The 22,368-nt window shown below is 42.4% G+C and overlaps 1 protein-coding gene across 1 annotated transcript in view; it reads right to left on the bottom strand.

Annotated features, from left to right (window-relative positions):
- The window catches only part of LOC308307108 (cullin-1-like), a 53,323-nt gene extending 36,139 nt beyond the window's left edge, over positions 1 to 17,184 (bottom strand). Inside the window, exons 1-2 of the mRNA XM_080752252.1 lie at positions 17,051 to 17,184; positions 882 to 1,310 (exon numbers count right to left, since the gene is read on the bottom strand). Coding sequence (XP_080608378.1) covers positions 882 to 1,021 — 140 coding nt within the window. The 5' untranslated portion in view covers positions 1,022 to 1,310; positions 17,051 to 17,184. The remainder of the gene's footprint in view (positions 1 to 881; positions 1,311 to 17,050) is intronic.
- Between the last annotated feature and the right edge of the window lie 5,184 nt (positions 17,185 to 22,368).

The following is a 22,368-nucleotide window of genomic DNA, read 5'->3' as shown; positions in this document are numbered from 1 at the left end:
GCGGGATTTCGCGGCAAAATGACGTCATCTGCATCATCCGTATACGTTGTGTATACGTTGGCCAATCACATTGCAGATCATATACACATGATACACTACCGGCCAATCACGTCTGTTCAGGAAATAGCTTGCTTCAAAAGCTTTGTTTCAGCTTTGTTTACGCTGGTCTAGACGTCTAGCCTGTAACTCCCCAACGCCGGTCCGCAGAGGGACACGAGACACCTCCACGGATGCGTGGCGAGGCGGGCGAGCCGGACGCGGTGGTCTGAAGGCCCGGTCCGCGGCGAAAAACGGCCGAAAAAAGCAGACGCGACCGCGGTTTGCTATAACGCTACTGACCACTAGTTGAGCAACTTACACAGTATAACTTTAACTATAAACTGCAAAAGACGTTTTCTTTCCAGTATTAGCTGGGGGGGGGGGGGGGGGGGGCTAGAACAGTGTTGGGTTTTTCAGTACTAGCATATTTTTCAGTACTAGCATATTCGAGTTATTTAGATCTGGCACTTACTGATAGAAAATGTAATTCACAAACCTAGTCTCTCTAAGAACTACGATTATAGTGAGAGTGAGAACTACTCAACTACCTGGAAAAGCAGAAAACCCAGCAGCAGTAGTAACTTTTTGACCTGAACTCCTCTGGCAAAGTCAGGTGAGGAAAGATTTCTAGTTTTGCAAATAAATACAAAATTAATTAATTCTATTTCAATTTCCTCCTGTTTCAGTATCCTCCAGAAACGTGGGTGTTGTTGCATGAAGCCATGGGCATGTATTTCTTGGTAAAAGAATCCACGGAGAAAGCATGTAACAACACAAAACCACAACCGTGCCTCCCTCCCGCACAGACTCCTCAGTTATTAGCGTGTGTGTGTGGGGGATACGTGTAGAGTTCCATGTAGCGAGCCTTGGCCATGCTCTGCCGCGTGTACACCTGCTGAATCCCGGACCGCAGGTCATCCCAGATCTGGTCCAGCCCGATCTGTTTCAGTCCATGGGGATTCTGGGTCCGGTTGGACGACATTCTCTCACCCTGGCCTTCTCCGTCTCCCTACAATGCCCTCCTTTAGCCTCCTCTCTCTCTCTCTCTCTCCACCCTCCCCTCGCCTCGTCGTGGTTCTTTCCTCGTGCTGCTCTCAGGGTGTGGTGTCCATCTGGCAGCGGAGGCACTTTCGGGGAGAGACGGCCCTCTTTGGTTTGTGGAGAAAAGGACAAGGCTGCAGTACCCTCCTCCACGCACCTAGGTGGTGCTGTCTGCCAAGGCCCTCTGCCAAACAGCAACCCTCAGTTGGTGGTACGCCTCCTCAGATGACCTGGGAGAAAACACAACAGATCAAAAAGCAAAGGGGTTAGTAAATCTGGATAATTAATTTCAATGCTTGGAAGCAAGGGTCTTCAACAGGGGGTCCTCCAAATCTCTGTGTGATAGAAACTTTTTTCTCCTTTTTTATATTACCCACTTGAACCCTAGTGTCCTTATTCGGAGAACTTTAGGCAAAAATAGCAGATCTACAAGCTCACAACGCATCGCACTGCGAGGCGTTGTTTTTTGGCAAAGAGGTGGGGAAAAGAGCAGGCTAAGTACAGAGTGAAAGGTCAACTTAATTAAGTATTGACGGTTCATGTGGTTAAATATCTGAAAACGCATCCATAATACACTGATGATTGTGCTGTCAAACGATGAAACTATATGGAATCTATGAAAAGGTTGTGGGGGTCCCTGCTATTATACAGTAGTTGTTGTGACAGACAGACAGTGTGTGTGGGTACAAAGCAGGCAGGAAGGGTTTATCCATGGGACACCTGACTCACTGCCTGATGGTAGCCATGCCGACCAGACCCCGACGTCACCAAGCTAATTGCAGATTAGTCCACTGTACTACTTCCTCCTCCTTCCCAGGGCTGCTCACATAATAATCACATTTATTATAAACTACAGTTAGTATAAGCTCCAAGGCCATATTGTTAACATTACTGCTTGGCTCCAATCCGAGTCTCTCCGATAAGCTTATTAGTGGTTGTTATTATTACAACCACTGAAAACATCTGAAGAATCTCACTCCGAAATAAGACAGCCACCACCATGCTCAGATATTTTAACCATAACGGTTCAACCTAAAGTCCTGAGACTGGATTCAGGACTGTGCTCAGGCGTATTTGTATGCTTTACAACAGAGGTTCTCAAAGTGGGTTTTGGGTACACCCAGGGGTCCTTCGGGGGCATCCAGGGTTGTGGGCTTGTAGATCTATTTTCGAAAAAAATCTTGAGAAAGAATTTGAAATATTTTTGAAACACTTTAACAACACAAATCTTGTATATGGGGATTCACTGGCATAAATAATGTTCAGGTCTGCGGCCGAATACATATTAATTCGGGGGTCCTTGACATGAAAACGTTTGAGAGCCAGTGCCACTGATTTACAAGATAACCTACCCCATAAAGGGGACTGCCCATAAGTCCTACATCTCATTAGTCCTAATTTGGTTAGGGTTATGTTTTAGGGTTAGGTTTAGTGAGGTTAGGGTTTGGGTTAGGTTTAGGCATAGTTTCACTGAGGTTAGGGTTTGGTTTAGGTTTAGGCATAGTATTTTCACCAGGTTAACATTCACCAGATTCTGACTAATGGGAATCATGAACAATGAAATGTCGGACCAATGCCATGGCACCATTTTAAATGTTTCTCCCCACGCATTACGTTTCACTCCCTTCCCAAAACGAGTCCCTATTGCTCACAGTCACAGCCAATATAAAACGCTGCACAGTCTCAGCCAGGGTATGAGAACTGTAATTGAGCTCCTATCCAGGGCAGCTAAAATCAAGTGCAACTTCACTCCTGGATCACTTGAAGTACAAATAAACAATGGAATTGAGTAATCTGCATCCTGATCGTCATCCCAAAGCCCCGTCCCCATTCCCCAACCCACCCCATTTTGACCAAAAATGTAAAAGACAGGAGTGGGGAACCACTGACCTACATCATAAATCAAGAAAGACCCGGTTTCTTCATAAATCTTAAGAGTACGATAGGCTGTCAACAGTGCTGCCCTGAGAACAGCTGGTCTTGGATGACAGGTTTACCAAAGCACACTATGTGACGCAATTATCCTATCCATTTGCCTATTATGTTCAAACCGTAAATATGCTTGGGCCATCTTTTCTATTTTCATATTGTGAATGGACTCAATGGAGGTGCCCACAAAAAGAAGAAACGCTGATACAAGATCTGACTGCCAGAAGGGGGCAGGAGTTGTTACAGGGTAATGATTTACCATGCACATTGCACAAGTGTTGGAGCAATTAAGGTAAATGGGAAGTGCGGAAGGCAATGCATCGGTTATAAGAGTTGGAGGAGTCTGTAACTTGCAAAGATCTAGAGATTCATTTGAGAGGAGTTGAGATCTGTTATTCAGAGTTTAATAAAATACAATTATTGGTGTAAATAATAAAATACCATTATTGGTGGAAATAAGTGATAATTTTACCAAGATGCCAAAGGTGAAACATGAAAACGATCAATGTAATAATAATATAGTGTAGACAGGCTATATTCTAATCTAATTCATACTACGGCTCTCTTTTAAAAGTGTGTCTGTGCTTGCACTTAACATTATCATCTTTAATCTCACAACACAAATGCAGTGGTCTCATGGTGTGGGTTTCCGGACAGGTTGCACAGTGACAGTGATATGCTGTCTAAAGATCCTCTTTGTCTCGACCTTGTCCTGGGGAGACACATTTTTTTGTCCCGAATACATATTCATTTCCATGTCCCCCGGACTGTCATGGACACCTCCTGTCCCAGAGGTTTGGTCGAACTAGGCCCATAACACCTTTAGAGTGCTCAGCAATGAACTCTGACCTGCTAATATAACCTGCACTGTCCCACTCATCCTCCCAGCCTGTAAACACATTGTAAACTAGAAGCAGTGCTCTTCCGAGCACAGGTCTCCACCAGGCCAGGCGTCCTGGTGGTGCTATAATAGGCCAATGTAAAAAGGGTGGCATGTGTTCTTCACCAATCTTAGACCTTTCATGGCACCACCATGAGGCTGATTTGAACATTTCTTGGCCTTTTGCGAATGTGCGTGCACAATTTCATTACAATTGCACGCTGTGTTCATGATTGAGGCATTTTGTTCGAAACGGATCAATCCTGCAAAGTTTGGAGGCCAATCTTAGCCAATCAGGATGGAATATTTAATATGGGACAGATCCGTCTTGATCATATGACTGTAGAGATACTGTGTACTGATTTGTGTTAATTGTGGGTAAAATCTGAAGGAGTAATATCCAAAAATGTGTCTTACATAAGTCGGCCTCCTGGTGGCGCTATAAAAGGCTGATGTGAAAAATGCAAGGAAAGGTTTTTTCCTTGGCCTCTAGGGAGTGCGCTTACAAAGTGAAAATGATCGGTGGAGTTATAGGTAAAACCACAAATTGGACTGTTATAGCGCCACCATGAGGCTGATTTAAAATATTTGAAGTGGCATTTCTTCCTCAGCCTAGTGGGAACGTGTGTGCGCGATTTCATGTTAATTGCACTCTGCGTTTGTGATTTGAGGCATTTTGTCCAAAACGGACCGATCTTACAAACTTTGAAAGCCAATCTCAGCCAATCAGGATGGAATATGGACAATCAGACAGATCCATGTCAATCACATGACTGTAGAGATACTGTCTACCGATTTGCGTGATTCTTGGACAAAATCTGTAGGAGTACTGGACAAAAGGTAGTTTTGCTCAAATTGGCCTCCTGGTGGCGCTAGAACAGGCCCATGTGAAAAATGAATTGGCATCCAGGGAGTGTGTGCGCTCAGTTTGGCAGCGACCGGGTCAACGGCGACAGAGATTAGGTGGCAACAAACTGCGAGGACGTACGCACGGACGGACGGACGGACGGACGCACGGACGGACGGAGACGAAAACATACTCTCCCCCATGCCTTCGACTGGTGGAGACAATAACATAATAGATCAGTAACAGCAACTGCTTGTCAGTCTTTATACTGTCACCAATGACACTGCCCAAAACAGGACATAAGGTCTTAAGTGATTAAAAAGCAAAGCTGTAATTTCATCTACGCAGTTTCGAACACAAGAGGAGGAGGAAGTATAATATAAATAAAGGAATGCTGGTGTTTGCACTTTGCAGCGTCAACATTTTTTTGAGAAAGAGGAGGGCAAAGGGGGGGAAAGACTAGCAGCAGAAATAAAGACACGTAGGCAAGTGACAAACAATGGGACAGAGAAAAAAACATGAGGAAAGACAAGAGGGATGCTGAAGGCAATAGGAGAGACCAACAGCGGGACAATGGCAGACAGAAACAGAGACAGAATGATTGGCAGAGCGAAATCGTTGCTGTCAGGCAGAAACCTTTTATCTTCACATTTTTGTTGTTTCTTTGAAAATGAACACCCTACTTTGTCATGCTACAGGTCTGTGTCCCACAGAAGTAGCAAACATAGCCGTTCTGCAAGCTCAAAATGTGTCACATTTTGAGCTTGTAGATCTGCTATTTTTGTTACTTTTGAATTTGTATCCTGAAAAGTTGTGTTTTGGACATATGAGGTTTCTACCTGAAAGCAACAAAATAGAAGATGCGGGAGGAGGAGGAGAGAGATGACGGGCAGCAGTGGCACACAGTGGGATGGGGAGACAGACAGAAAGACTGACACACACACAAAGAGAGATGGGAGTGTTCATTGTTGTTGACACAAAGGCAGTGGAGGAGCTACATTTAGTAACGCATTTCCTTCTATTAAGACCAATGACTGGATGTGACCAGAGAGAGAAGGAAGAGAGAGAGAGAGAGAGGGGTACTACCTGAACTATTCGTCACTGTCAGACAGAAACCTCCTATCTCCAAGTATCTCAGTCAGTCTGTTCTGAATGGTTCCCCTCACTCAGTGGATTAATTAAGCAATATTTTTTTCATTATAAGAGTTTGGACTTCACTTACGATTTGCCTGCCTATTCTCCTTTATACAATACAATATTATATGCAATTACATTTCAAAAGACTTGTATAATGAGAATGGAGACAGACAGACAAGTAAGGAACACTCTGATGGAGACAACAGTGAACACATAAAGTGTATAATACATTATGGGTCCATTTGGACACAGGGAATTCACTGTATTATTGCAATACCCGACTACCTATTCGGGCACATGGGAATGTGTGGCCGTTCAGATCGGGCCAGTTGTACAGGACTGTGCTGATCACCTTCACAGACTCGACAGTGCACTTCCCTGGGTCCTCCTCAGCAATACACCTATCAAGTCAACTGGATTAATGGTAAATGGTGCATTTATATAGCACTTTTATCTATTTTATATTGAGCATTACATTCACCCATTCACACACAGATGGCGCATCGGGAGCAATAACTGGCAAGAGTCTTGCTCAAGGACACCAACTCTGGGGGAGCCCGGGATCGAACTGGAAACCTTGCGGTTCCCAACCGGCTGCTTTAACCGGCCACTCTACCCCTGAGCCACTGCCACCCCTTAAAGACACACCGACTTTACCTCACTTTTAGAATGAATTGTTCTAAAGATATGCAAAGACTAGACAGGCAGAGATTGATTCCTGGAATACATATAGATAGCAAAGTGTCCGTTATCGTCTGTTAACACTGAAATGAAAGGAGAACAATCAGGGTAAAGATTTGGAAATAGGATCACTTTGTGATGGTCCTCTGTCCAGTACTAAAAGTGAGGTAAAGTCAGTGTGTCTTTAAATTGGTCAGTAACAGAGAGCATGTGGCGGCGCTCTGCTTATGACCCATATTGGTATAGTCAGCAGCAGAGGCTATATTTAGACGTGCATGCTGCACGCACATACGTAAGCACACTGTGCACTGCACAGTACACCCACATGCACGTACTCAAGCAGCAGTCCACACCAGTCCACATCGGTCACAGTGTTTTGTCTATATTGCCTATTTTACAAGTCTTTCCTCACATAAAGAAGGGACTCCTCTCCCATTTCTAAGTATGAATCAATGCACTGTAAAGCACCGCTCATCTGTGACAGGTGCAGAGAGGCACCGACTTGACCTGAGGGAAACTTCACTACAGCCTGAAAGGCAAGTGAGGACTTGGATTAAGCCTTGTGGCACTAGAATCTCTGCACAGACATACGCGTACACTCAAACACCTCACACACTTATAAGGACATTCTGTTAATTTCCACCAACTACATTTGTTCCATGAAACACAAACTAAAACAGATACATGTCCTGACTATCCACGATTCAAACCACATCCTTAAAGTTGATGATCAAAATACTGTCCTCATCTTTCTGGAGGCACTGGACTGGATCTCCCCCCAACCCCCACCCCCCACACACACCCCAACCTGAGGGGATCGTACTGTCCAGATTATCAACGACAGCCAGTCACTAAAAAGAGCATTCAAACTAGAAATGTTAATGTGCTCTCCGTTCTGAGCGCAGATCCTTGCCAGGTCAGTTTGCCTACCCAGAGTCTAATACAATTATTTAATTTTTTAGAAGAACAGGCCTACAGTAGCTGGTTATAGAAGCTGGACAAAGTGGGCATATAGAATGCAAAGCCTTGCTGATCATTGCAAACTGACTGCACAGAAACGCATGCCCCCAGTCTCATAAGATCCTGCACTTAATTCTTAACAGACAGCTGTCATTCAAATTTCTCTGCATTCCACAAAGGATGGATAATAAAGGGTGCGATTAAAAGTGTAAGTTCGCAGCCCCACATGCGTTGTGAGTCCATATAGTTATGTGGGGGAGAGAGAGAGGGGACTGGGTGATTATCACACAGCGGTAAGACTTGGTTATTTTGTCCATCATCACATCATCTCTTCTCATTGCTGGGATCTTAGCCTACTCCAGAAAAGAATATCCTATAAGTGCTATGTTTTACAATTCTTATAACGTTTTGGTCAGTGAGAGGTGCATAGCATGGGTGCAGGCCACAGAAAGAGTCTGCCACCTCATCTCTGCTCATTGACAGCACAGTCACGTTCCTACCAGATGGGTGAATCTATCAGAGATCTTTGGGCTGAAGTGGCCAATAGGAATATTCTGGGAAATCGCCCCCCTAACTCTAGTTGACCCAATGGCAATGTGCACAAGTGGTTTGTAAGATTACCTCCAGACGGACAGACCTTCTTCTACAAGTCTGGTGTCTTAAAAACAAACTTCCGTTACATGTAAGGCAACAAGCATGCATACGTAGAAGCACATGGGTTAGCACTGTGGACATTCAGCCTTATGGAACTGCCTATCGATTTGCATTCCTAATGACACCAATTTTCACAGGCGCAGTTGCTTTGTTGTCCATAAGTGTCCATAAGTTGTCCATAAGTGTCCTGAATTTGGCATTGTATGCCCACTGCTTGCTGACCTGCAGCGTGGGAAAAAAACTTTTATTTTTAGCTCTTGCCAAGTGGCTGCTGGAGGAAATTGCCATTTTATCAGCACAATCACAACATCTGCCAGGCTTTGGCTAGTGTTTTGTTTCCTACGATTTAACATGCTAGTTGGTTTACCGTGGCCTTCTGATGCAGAGGTTAGCCTATAGCATACTTACACAGCTGGCTGGCTAGATCACACACAGCTCCTCATTATAGGCTAGACTTCTCCAATACCTAAAGTATATCTGTGTCTGGATTACAACACACACACACATCAAATAATGCTCGCATAACACTGAAAGACAAATCCCACCTGTACAGTGTGCTGTTCCCACAGTTACCATGGCAACTGGGGGGGAAGACAATACCTCTCTGTAGCCACTGGACTAAAAAGGTAAGGCCTTACACACACACACACACACACACACACACACACACACACACACACACACACACACACACACACACACACACACACACACACACACACACACACACACACACACACACACACACACACACACACACACACACACACACACACACACACACACACACACACACACACACAAGCTCTTGCTTACACAAGACACACACCATAGACAAACATGCCTTTTCATCAGCGACCCTTCCATCCTCTGATAAGTTAAGAATGGTGCCCTTCGCCACAGCGCTGGGGTCAGATTGCGGGTACTGTACCCACACCAAAGCCAGTGCACCGAAGAGGTACTGACAGACACAGCATCCGACACCATTACCGCTTCCTCCAGTATGCAGGCTGCAAACACAATCACAGCATGACCCCGTTTCCCAATGACTTATTTGTTAAAGTTGAAGTGTATGCCTGCAATCAACACAAGCAAGCTCCTCCCGCACACAAGGCCTGGGGTGGGGAGGGCAATGTTCAAACGTCATCATGACCCTGAAACATGCCACATTCTAGGAAATGTCTGGGATATATTTAGGCAGCCAGACAGTAAACAAACTTGCTGCCCTGGGTGTGACATATATATATATTGATGTTTGTTTAAAAAAGGTTTGCGCTGTCTAGATCAGAGAAAGTGACTTTCATCCAACTACTGTAGCTGGGAAATTCAAGGCATTTACCAGCCAACATTGCCGCTTTGAAAGTCGCCATTTAAATAGGCAATATGGGTTTACAAGCAGCACAGAAAGGAACACTGCCGTCTAATGACGATACAAGAACAATCGCTGTGTTTTCAATGCAGAAAACAAACAATGGCAGCCCTTACAAAAACATATCTGTTGGAGTAGCCAAACCTAGCAGCCATGCGGCATTTGGTAGCTGGTGGCCGTTGTTAAAATTCTCACCCTAATTCTATATCCATTATCACAGTGTTTCTCAACCAGTGAGCCACGGACCTTTGGTGTGCCCTTAGAGATGCTCTGGTGTGCCCTTTGAAATTTGACAGCGAAGTCAAAAAAAAAAAAAAAAAAAAAGACTATTACTGCATCAAACTATATAAAAACTGGTAAAACATTGTCCAAAAAAAAAAAAGAATATAAGAAAGAGGCAAGCATCTTGAACATAGCCACACACACCGTATATCTAGGTGTGCCCTGGGATCTTTTGGCAATGAAAGGTGTTCCCTGGGATCTTGTTTTGGCTGTGAAGTGTGCCCTGGCAGAAAAAAGGTTGGGAAACACTGCATTATCACACCGCAACACAGGAACTTGGCATTGTGGTCAGGTCACCCCCGTAGCCTGGCTTCTACCCAACAGAAAGTTCATCAAGCAAAGGTGGGAGGTAGAGGCAGGGAGTGAGTGAGAGGACAGACGAGAGATCACTGCTCACGGGAAGACAAACAACAACCTGAGCCTGACCTATCTGATTATGGTGGTTGTTGTGCGACGTGACTAGACACGTTGGCCTACAACACACACACACACACACACACACACACACACACACACACACACACACACACACACACACACACACACACACACACACACACACACACACACACACACACACACACACACACACACACACACACACACACACACACACACACACACACACAAAAAGAAACAAACAAAAGCTTACTTAATTGCAATATTTTCAGAGACTATTAAAGCTATTAAAGGGCCACTTCACCCCTGGGACAACCCTATCTTATTTTATTGTTGTTTGGGACATGATCAACACAATCCTGAGTAATTTTTTGTGTTCAGTCAGTTTTTTTTAGATATTTTAGTATTCAGCATGTACTGGTGATGCGTTTTGCATCATCCAGTGATGCGTTTTGCATCATATGATGCAAAATGCATCACTAGCACATGCTGAATACTAAAATATCTCAAAAAACAGACTGAACACAAAAAATAACTCAGGATTGTGTTGATCGTGTCCCTAACAACAATAAAATAAGATAGGGTTGTCCCAGGGGTGAAGTGGCCCTTTAACAATAACATGTCTGATGCAAGGTTTCCGTTATATATATTGGCCATTGACCGATAGAACTTTGAGTTGATTGTTAAATAAAACACACAGTGGCCGGCTGGGAAACGCTATGCTATTATATGATTAGGCTATTATTTGGATAATGTAACACAACATTGCAATACATAGTTTACAAAAGATATATTTAATTTTGTGTGAGCTTATTGATTCCGACAGCCTGCTGCCTAGTCGTGCTGCGGTTATCATCTGATCCTAGATCAGCATATTCATCGCATGTCGAAAATCTAAGACATGCAAGCTCACAACGCGTCCCACGGGCCATCATGTTGTGAGCTTGTAGGTCTGTTTTTTTATGTGCAACACCATCATGCAATGAAGCATAGATCAGGCTTCACAGCTGCGTTTCTCTGTTCCTGATCAGCACCGGTGGCCAGGGGCGTCACAAGGGGTAGGAAAGTGGGACTGAGTTACTGGGGCCCAAGGTGGAGGGGCCCTAGTAACTTTAGCTATTGAAAAATAGCAGATATACAAGCTCACAGCGAGTGCCGCGCTGCGAGCTTGTAGATCTGCTATTTTTAGAAAAGTTGTGAAAAAAATGTGTGAAAATCTTTGAATATATGTATTTTTTAAGCGAACATTTCTAACTCAAATTTTGCTTCTGGGGGTAGCTGGAACAAAATATTTTGAGATCGGGGTCCGTGGCCAAATACATATCATCTTGGGGGTCCTTGACACAGGTTTCTTGCACACATTTTCACGATTTTTCAATAATAGCAGATATACAAGTTGCCGCGCTGTGAGCTTGTATATCTGCTATTTTTCAATAGTTAACATTCATGGGGGGCCCGCAGTGAATCCTTGTACCCAGGGCCCAGAATTTGGTGTGACGCCCCTGCCGGTGACGCTGCTGAGCACAAGTGGTCTTGGTTCATTCGCCCATAATTATACATTACATTATACGTATCTGCATTCTGCAAACACGCACGTGACAGCTATTAAATTATGTCCTATATAAATGTATTCTTTGGCAGATAAAATGTTTTCTTGGCGGAAACTTGACGGTGGCAAACGTTGCCTAGAGTAAAGTCTGGTGAGGGTGAAATAATTGAACAAGAGAAGGTGAAGGAACCCTCTAGGGCCCTTCAACAGGGGGTCCGGGACCCCTGGGGGGCCCTCAGAGTTACTACAGGGGGTCCTCCAATTTTTTGTGTGATAGAAACCTTTTTTTCTCCTTTTTTATATTGACCATTTGAACCCTATTGGCCAAAGTTCTCCATATTCTGAGAACTTTGGCCAAAAATAGCATATCTACAAGCTCACAACGCCTGTGAGCTTGTAGATCGGCTATTTTCGGCAAAGAGGTTTGGTGTAGAGGGGAAAAAGAGCAGACAATGTACGGAGTGAAAGGTCAAGTTTATTATGTGTTGACGGTTTAAGTGGTTAAATGTCTGAAAACACAAATTGACATGGATCCAAAATACACTGATGATTGTGCTGTCAAACGATGAAACTATATGGAATCTATGAACAGGTTGTGGGGGTCCCTGCTGATGATCAAGTATCTGGCAGCCGAGGCAGGGCGTATCAGTGGGATGTTTCACCGGGACTTTCCAGTAGGAACGATCAGCGGACGTTTCAGTGATACGTTCCATCCATAGACTGTAAAACAAATATGGACGATGAGAAGACATTGGTTTCTATGCTGCGAAAATGACGTTTTTTTGTCCCTTGTATGGGTGTCGCCATCATTGTTTTAATGGTACCCCAGGAATCATAAGGAATGCTATTGGCTGCCAACGGTCACGTGGAACCGCAGGGATACATGGGAGAATGTGGTGTTGAGCCTCCCGAAATAAAGCACACGAAGAAGAACACAGCCGGCTAGTATCAGTTTAGTTGGCCACTCCCCCCGCAAATGTATCTACAATTTTAACATAAATGGGACCATATTTGCACAAAACGCATATCATGGTGATTGAAAGGGAGTTTTTCACTAGCTGACAGGAACCATAAAGTATTTATGACAACGTTTATTAAGGTTAGAAAATCAAAGGGGAAAACTAATGGGGTCCAATGTAGACAAATTCTTTTTGGTACCTCGTGGGGGGAAAACAGCGCAACTAGCGGCCAAACATAGGAAGTTTTAGTTCCGTATTGGATTCGTTTTAAATCGGCGGAACAATGCCCCTGGTTCCATCAAGACATTCAGAAGGCCGTTTCATCAGCAGTCAGGAGTCTCAGGAGTCAGGACCATCAGTGGGATGTTTTTTGTTTTTCCCCAGGACATTTCATCAGTACGTTTCAGCAAGATAATCAGGTATAACAGTATGATGTTTAAAGTAGGACATGTCATCAGGACATTTCGGTGATACGTTTCAGCAAGAAGTTACAGCAGGACAAGCACCCTGCGATTTCCCTCCGCTCAGCATTCGACAGAGACGCAAATTGGCCCGCCAGAGGCTCTCCATCCAAGATCGACTTCATAATCACAGCAACTTCTGTGACTTCACTCACTCCGCCACACCTCATACATAATGCACACTCATCAGGTCACATCAGGTAAAACATAACAGTATTTGTTTGGAGGAAAACACAGACTGCTTCAAATAGGAGTGATGCTCAGTGGTGAGGGGAAATAGCTCCAGTGTTAGTTACAGTAGGTGCACCCCATTGCGACAGAGCATATCTGGCACAGCACATGCTTGGGTGTACAAACACTTCTTTAGAAATATCCTTAAAATAGTCCTAGAGCTTGATGGTGGGGGTACTTCAGTGTTGCCTAAACAGAAAGCCAACATGATAACTTGTCCAATAAATGTACTGAAAATAATGCAAAATCTGTACACATTCGTGTTCCCAAAGGGAAGAAATGTAATAGTTTTGGAGACCGCAGTCACCACATGACCCTTCAGGCAGTCTAGTACCACTGTCAGGTTAAACATTCAGTCTTTAAGTGAGTGTATCCTGTAAACCTAGTTGTACAGACACAAAAACATTGTACAACACTGCTCTTTGCTGTGCAACATCCCAAAACAAGAAACCTCTGATACTGGTGACCCGAGTCAGATTTTCTCCGTTGTCAAAAAGGTGTCCTACACACTTAATCACATCTGCATTAACTTTGAATTTATTTTAAAGAATTACATTTAGGTCCTGTGTGACGGAAAAACGCAGATGTTTGTCTGCATGTTGTAACACATTCAATGCCCAAGAATTTGTTTTTGCCCCTACCTTTGGCGCGTGCACACCCGTGGAGCGCTTTTAGTTATGTGAAAAATAAAATCCTTATGTGTGCGCAATGCTCTGTGAGGAAGCTCGGCCTGTCTGAGTGCAACAAGCAGTTTTTTGGAAGACAATATTTGCAATCAAAATGGAATATGAAAAGTCTGATTGACACCAGTCCCTCCAATGGTGTCCAAGATTAGCTGTACAGTACACAGACAGATACACACGCGGATCGGGGCCAAAACCACCGGAATTCACCGATCTACAAAATCAGTTAAAACGCATAGCAACGTGACGCGTTGTGAGCTTCAAAATTCTGTCACACACAGTCTCTTGTAATAGTTTCTCCAACATAACTGAGAAAAAGCGCCATATAACAAGATAACACATTCACTGCTATTACATAGTCAAACCTACGGTAGCATCAATTGTAATTTGTAAAATACCCATGTTAATTTCTATATTAGTGTAGTCAATGACTCAATGTTGTCCCACACCAAAGGCCCACATATAGCACATACAGACACAGCCATTCACAAGACATGTTCAGGGTAGACATAGCCTGTTACTACATGTCAAATCAAACCTAATCACAGACTTGCAGACTGACTAACGCTCAAGAAAACATGCAGCCAGGTGGCTATATTTCCTGAAAGAATTAGACTGCTGCCAATATAAAAGGCAAGCTCATACATAGACAGTCTTAATTAGAAGTTCAGAAGACTTGAGAAACTACAAAAGGCCTAATAAACCAGAGGTTATTGTGTCAGTCAGGTATCTCACATACTTTGTCGTGCTCTCACACAATAGATGTGTTATGAGAATTCCAGCAACTATCTGAGCAAGTCTTGCATCCATTTCCAGTAAGGTCTAGGTATTGGTTACACATGTCGACTAACTTGTTAAGGGTAAGGATGTGAGAGCCGGGGCAGGTAGCCAAGAAGCCAACATGACCTAAAAAAGGGTTATGGTTCAGACCCAGGTACAGGTTCAGACAGAGCCATGATCTAAAGCAGTGGTTCTCAACCTTTTCAGGCCGCGACCCCCAAAATAATCATATTTTAACTGGGGACCCCCCCACCCTACGAGCACTAAGAGTTACATGTTGTATAACACGGTTCTATTGTGAAAATAGCAGATCTACACGCTCACAACGACTCGCAACGCAAGCATGTGTGTGAGCATGTAGATCGGCAATTTTCCACAATTTCTGCCTCTAATACTTAACAATTTGGCCAATGTTTAATTTGTCATTTTAGAGGTATTAAAAAGTCCTTAAATTGTCACTTTATAAATGTGCAGATACCCTCTATACACTTAAACGTTATGTTGGTTTGTTTACTGTTGAGTGAAAAAAAACTATGTTGCACATTACGGTAAGTTAATCATCTGGGGACCCCCCTGGGGGTCCCGACCCGCAGGTTGAGAACCACTGACCTAAAATAGTCCAAACCCCACAATCTGTTTAGTGTTTACCCTTGGACAGTTAAGTGTAAACAAATGAAGTGCCTCAGCTTTGCCCTACATTGTCTTGGGATGCTTAGACGCCAGGTACACCGCACAATCCTAGCATAATACAAGTATAAAGAGCGTTTTGTACTCGTTACTGTCACTCTGTGACGGAGGTGATACACATTGCGTCGCATTTCTGCTGGCTAGCAATAGCATGGTAGCCTCGGTTAGCCCTGTTTAACAGCAGCTATCCATCTGCTGGGCAATGTTAGCTGAGAGAGACGCTTGGTGAACTAGCTACGTGTAGCTAGCAGCAGTGGTGGGAAAAGTACTCACATTTTATTTTATGCTGAAGTAAAAGTATCGATGCTGCAATGTAGAAATGCTGTGTTACAAGTAAAAGTCCAGAATTCAAAATGTAGTTGAGTAAAAGAACAAAAGTATTGGTATCAAAATGTACAAAAAGTAAAAGTATTCATAATGCAGAATGAAGAGAATAGAATTTCAAGTTTTCAAATATTTAGAAAATAGCAGATCTACAAGCTCACAATGCATCTGCTTTTTTGGGGGGCCAAAATGTTTATATATAGGGCTGGTTAATGTAGGTTTTGTAACAATAATCATCCAAAATCTACTCAAGTTTCAAAATAATTGTAGTGGAGTAAAAGTACAATATTTGGATCCGAGATGTAGTGCAGTTGGTTCTCAACCTGTGGGTCAGGACCCCCATGGGGGTCCCCAGATGATTAAATTAGTGTGTTTTCTCACTCAACTGTAAACAAACCAGTATAAAGTTTAAGTGAATAGAGGGTATTTCTAAAGTGACAATTTGAGGACTTTTTAATACCTTTAAAATGACAAATTAAACATTGACCAAATTGACAAATATCAGAGGCAGAAATTGTGAAAATAGCAGATCTACATGCTCACAACGCCGTTGTGAACATGTAGATCTGCTATTTTCACAATAGGACCATGTTATACAAAATGCAATGTCAACTCTTAGTGCTCGTCAGGGTGGGGGTGGGGGGTCCGCCGGTCCCCAGTTAAAATGTGATTATTTTGGGGGTCACGCCACGGCCTGAAAAGGTTGAGAACCACTGATGTAGTGGAGTAGAAGTAAGGGTATTGGAAATACTCAAGTAAAGTACAAATACCTCAAATGTGTACTTAAGTAATTATACTTAGTTACTCTACACCACTGGACACAGATTATCAGACGTCGCTACGCCAACTGAGCTCCCTAAAAACCCAATCACAGAAAATACACCAGTAACACCACAACAATGTTATTCTACAGTAAACCTAGATCCGTGTGGCAGAGCAGCTGACAGTGGTGTTGGTGGTGGTGGTGGTGCAAAATGGCAGCCTGGGCTACTCAGTAATGAGTCAGGAAAACATTTAGCATTAGCCATGCTAGCCATCATCATCATCAGCTAGCTAGGCTAAAATGCTAAATGTGTTCAAATTGTCAGATAGCCGTCGGGAGGGAGGGAAACGCAGCACGGCGGCTATGTTCGGGGAAATGGAGGCGTTCGTTCTTACCATTTTAAGACCGTTCTGGACGTTCTTCCCGTAATAAAACCGTCAGATGCTCAAATGTTGGAGCGTTTCTCCTGTGCTGTGTGTGGCTGCTTTGCTTGCTGCTAACTGCGACTGCCTGTTCTGTTCTGCTGCTGGGAAACCCTTCAGCTTCGTTCGCACAAAGATCGCTCGAGCCACCGGATCGCCGAAAGACTACAAACATGGCTGGCTGCGGGGACTACACAATAGTGTGACGTCACGCGCTGAACTCTTTCGTTTACCCGAAAGAAAAAAAAAGAAAAGAAAGGGACTAAGGTCTGAGTTAAAGAGAGTTTATGTAATGTGTTATTTATTAAAGGAGTAGTTCACCACTTTTCAACCTGTCTTCATATAATAGGTCCTTACTAATGTTCATAATAAAATAGCAAAAAAAAATATATTCAGTCTATATGGGTCTCATAGGAGAGCTGTCAAATCCTTCCTACCGGTGACATCATCGTTTGACAAAAAAAAATTAAATAATATTTTTGAAAAAAAATGTATTATCACGAGAACAATGGCTTCCACTTTAACATTGCAACTTTTTCAGGAATAGAAAGCCTGCAGTTTCTATTAGCTTGCATTTCCCATTGATGATGTCACCGGTAGGAAGGATTTGACCCACCCACAGCTCTCCTATGAGACCCAAACTGAGTAAAAAAATTTTTTTGATATTTTATCATGAACATTAGTGAGGACCTATTATATGAAGATAGGTTGAAAAGTGGTGGAGTGCCCCTTTAAACATGAAAAAAATATATTTCTTAAATAACATTGTAGTTTCCTGTTTTTATCATGTCACACACTTTTAAACTCTTTCATTTATCGAACACATTGATAATTTATCGAGACATCAACTGCGTCAGATTGATATTCCATGATTTTATGGAGTTGACATCTTAAAAAAATACTGTGGGAGGTTGGTTGGCCCATTACATGATTTAACAGACAAGACTTTATTCTTTTGAAATATATTGACCATGAACTGTACCTTTTCCTATGCAAACTTCTAATCAATCCACTCCTGGCATAATTGAGGAATATTAAAAAATATATACCGGTAAATAAAATAAAGCTTTTGCCCCACAGAATGGGTGCTAAGATGTAAAAAGTAAAGTATATAAAAAAATGTCTCAATTAATCCAAAAAGTAAACAATAGAATAATTGCTATTAAAGAAGATCCATGCAGCTCTGGTTGTCTCTGATGGGTAGAGCAGGACCTCTACTGGTGGGTCAGAGAATGACAGCCTCTCACAAGTAGCCTGGCTCTACCTTCTCTGTTCTCGAGCTGCCATGACTGATGACTCCAACCTTCAATGATTTATTAACCCATTTAGGCCTAGAATTATTGAATGCTTTAACCAGTGAAAAATAGCAGATATACAAGCTCACAGCGCGGCACCGAGTGCCGCGCTGCGAGCTTGTAGATCTGCTATTTTTGAAAAAGTCGTGAAAATGTGTGCAAATCTTTGAATATATGTATTTTCAAAGCGAACGTTTGTAACTCAAAATTTGCTTCTGGGGGGTCCCTGGAACTAGATATTTTGAAATGGGGGTCTGTGGCCAAATACATATCATTTTGGGGGTCCTTCACAGAAAAAGTTTGAGCACCACTGACATAGTAGTCCCTCAAGAACAGACTAACTGAGCTCCAGTTAAGTGAAAAGGACCTTTTCTTTGACGATGGCTGGCCAGATTGCTGACATAGAAGCATAGGTTTTTTCCAAAAATCTTAGAAGGATTCAAAAGACACTTATAGAATCGGGTAAAAAATCTAATTTTCACGATTTTTCAAAAATAGCAGATCTACAAGCTCGCAGCGCGGCCGCGCTGTGAGCTTGTATATCTGCTATTTTTTTATATTTAACGCATAAAATATTGCGTCATAATGTGTTCAGGCCTAACCGAAAGTAGTCAAATCAAATATATTGCCTTGCAAGTTGACATAGATTCCAACTGGGTGACATGTCTTTTGACAATGCTGATATTATCAGAACAACAGCAATACAAGACAAGAAAAAAAGAGTGCAGGGAAACAGTCTCACCAAAATCCCTTTTTTATTATACATTACAATTAAAATACTGTTTTGCAAAATATCTCATATATATATATATATATATATATATATATATATATATATATATATATATATATATATATATATATACCTTTGGATCGGTCCAGGATTATTGTGGCGAGGGATTTACAACATAGTTTGCGGTAAAAAAGAAAACAGAATATAGGTTGAAGTTTATACGTTCAAGCAAAAGAAAGAGTAAAAGAAAGTTTGTGAGGTAATTTATAAAGTTTATGAAGATAATTTGTTATTTATTAAACACAAAATATATTTCTTAAATAACATTGTAGTTCATGTTTTTATCTTTGCATTATGTACCAAACAGTAAATCATTTTAACCGTTATTTTTGTGTGGGAGTCTTTTATAGATGATTATTACGGCTTGGCTCTGCAGGACACTGGGAAGGTGTGTGCATGTGTGAGTATGTGCATTAAGTCCACAATGGATTTATTCTAGCAAGAGGTAATAGGCTATATGCATATATGCCATGCTCTCTATGGAAACACTCTGCTACACCAGTGGGTCTCAAAGTATCCTTGAGTGGGTACCAAATGTCCCCATACAGGTGTGTAACTCTGACAAATGGAAGCAAAGGGTCCATTTGATTCCATTTGTATAGAGCTATGGGGTCCTTGAAATTAAAGAACCACTGTACAATAAATCAAACAGAGCCTTCATTAGTATCATCAGTAACACCTGTGAAGGAAGTCGAAAGACACCCGGAAGTAGAACAAAATGGCGTATATGCATAGAGCCTATTGGATTAACCTACAAGTAAAGTAGGCATGTTTTTTGTGTTACTAAGGTAGGTATAGGGCTGGTTCTTGGCATAAGCAACAGTTGCAAATTGCATTATGAAATCCACCTGCGGCCCACGGGCCCCTTCATAGTCTTTCCTTATTAAGTTGTGTCTGTGTGGGGGTGCCCGCTGGCCTACTGGTCAGGGCGCATACCGCTCAGGCATTGCCGCATAGGCATGGACGTCACCGGTTCGACGACCTTTTGCCACTCCCCATCTCTCCCCCCATTTCCTGTCAATCTACTGTCCTATCAATAAAGGCATAAAAAAACAAATCTTTAAGTTGTGTCTGTGTGCCGATGCTGTGCTGCAGTGGTTATGACTTTGTGTGTGTTGTGATCTGCCTGTCACACCGCCGCTCCAGTCACTGTCTGTCAGCAAAAAAATAAATAAACACCCACATTTTTACACGCGCTCCGCATGCATCATCACTGGGGGGCCACCTAAGATAATCTTGCATAGGGCCACCTGAGTCCTAGAACCGGCACTAAATAATCCCATGGGGGAAATTCAGTTTCAGCTTCACCTAGCTGACGACTGCTCAGATGGTCATGATGAGCACTCAGGAGGAGCTAATGTCTTGCTCAGGGGCACTTTGACACGTATACCAAGCTACGGCCGCATGAGAGGAGAATGGAGTGACACTCAGCTCATCACTACAGATGTTGGCTCCACCAGAAGTTTCTTTATCTGAAACAACAGACACATGAAGAATATAGGATATATAATTAGATAATTAGATCATTTACGATATAACAGTGTGTGTGTGTGTGTGTGTGTGTGTGTGTGTGTGTGTGTGTGTGTGTGTGTGTGTGTGTGTGTGTGTGTGTGTGTGCGTGTGTGTGTGTGTGTGTGTGAGTGAGTGAGTGAGTGAATGAATGAATGATTTTTTATTTTCGTGTCTTGTCAAAAAGACCCATCCCTTACGGGATTATAAGACACCAAACATGAATAAACAATACCACATTCCATTATTGGAAACTGCACACGGTGCACAACAATAATATAAAGAAAAGAAAAGAAAATGCCAAAACAAAATAAATATACCTTACATATATGTTTTCTTTGTCTGTTTGTCCCATGCTTTCTCTAAATATTCTGCTTGTGCAGTGTGTGTGTGTGTGTGTGTGTGTGTGTGTGTGTGTGTGTGTGTGTGTGTGTGTGTGTGTGTGTGTGTGTGTGTGTGTGTGTGTGTGTGTGTGTGTGCGCCACATTCCTCTGGAACATTCAGACATGGCGCAATACATTCCTAAACCATTACAGTTTGGCAGTGACATAGTTCATAACCTTTAAAAAAAGTTTACTGTTTTTCTTTTTATTGCAGAAATAGTTAGACCTCCCTTTAACTCATCTTGAAATAAATGCCTGTCTTGAAGGCAGACAAGAGCAGCAATGGGCTTCACTTAATGCAGCCCACAGATTAATATACTGACACTGATTTATTATTGATTTCAGCTGTTCCAATTCCAAACGTGCAAACATGACTTGCTTTAATTACTTCAGTCTGTATTAGTGCTTAATGACAAGTATTTAAAAAAGTGACTCTTTTATTTCGAATGTATTCGTATTTAACTTCATAAAGTTAACATAAGTATAACTAAATGCATTTGAAATGAAATTAAATTTTTACTTCTCAGGATTCCAATTCAACAATAGAAAAAAATTATTCAGGATTCCAATTCACAAATAGCATATCTACAACCCCAAATGTGTCACAGTGCGACGCATTTTGAGCTTGTAGGTCGGCTATTTTTGCAACTTTTGTGTGACAGAATGACGGAATAGGGCATTCATTTACAAAAAAGGTTAAAATACGAGATAACTGCCCAATAGTATATGCAATGTGGCCTTCTGGAGTGAGTGTGGAAATATAGTAGCCCTCTCCATCATTAAAGTTGCCCACCCCTGGCACCCCTAGGAACACTAGCATTTATTTTTGTTTTTAGGTTTTTTCTATAACTTTGATTATACTGTGTTTTTTCTAGATAGATATCCACTTGTATTTGTTATATTGTTGATGATGTACTGACATATTATCTTGTTTATTATTGTAATGTTATCTGCTTATTGTAAGTCGCTTTGGATTAAAAGCGTCTGCTAAATGCCTAAACTGTAAACTGTAAACTGTCCCTGGACCCCACTTTGAGTACCACTGACCAGAACATCTTTCATATTCCACAGCATGCTGCCAGTTATAGTTTGAGATATTGTGTGTGCAATTGGGCATTTTGGCCTATGGGTGGTGCTAGACTAGAGGAAAGCCCAGCATGGGGTCATCAAAATCAGTAGGACGAACAAACACTGCAATTAGTAGTAATCCAAGGTGGTTTTGGGACCAAAGTGTTGGTAAGGGGAGGCTCTCTCCATTCCGACATGTCGCCACTCCGAAATTGACTTCTTATTGTCGGAGTGGCGACACTC

This window comes from Nannobrachium achirus (genome assembly GCF_963921795.1).
Source record: "Nannobrachium achirus genome assembly, chromosome: 21".
NCBI lineage: Eukaryota > Metazoa > Chordata > Actinopteri > Myctophiformes > Myctophidae > Nannobrachium > Nannobrachium achirus.
This window is presented reverse-complemented; position numbering and strand designations above follow the sequence as displayed.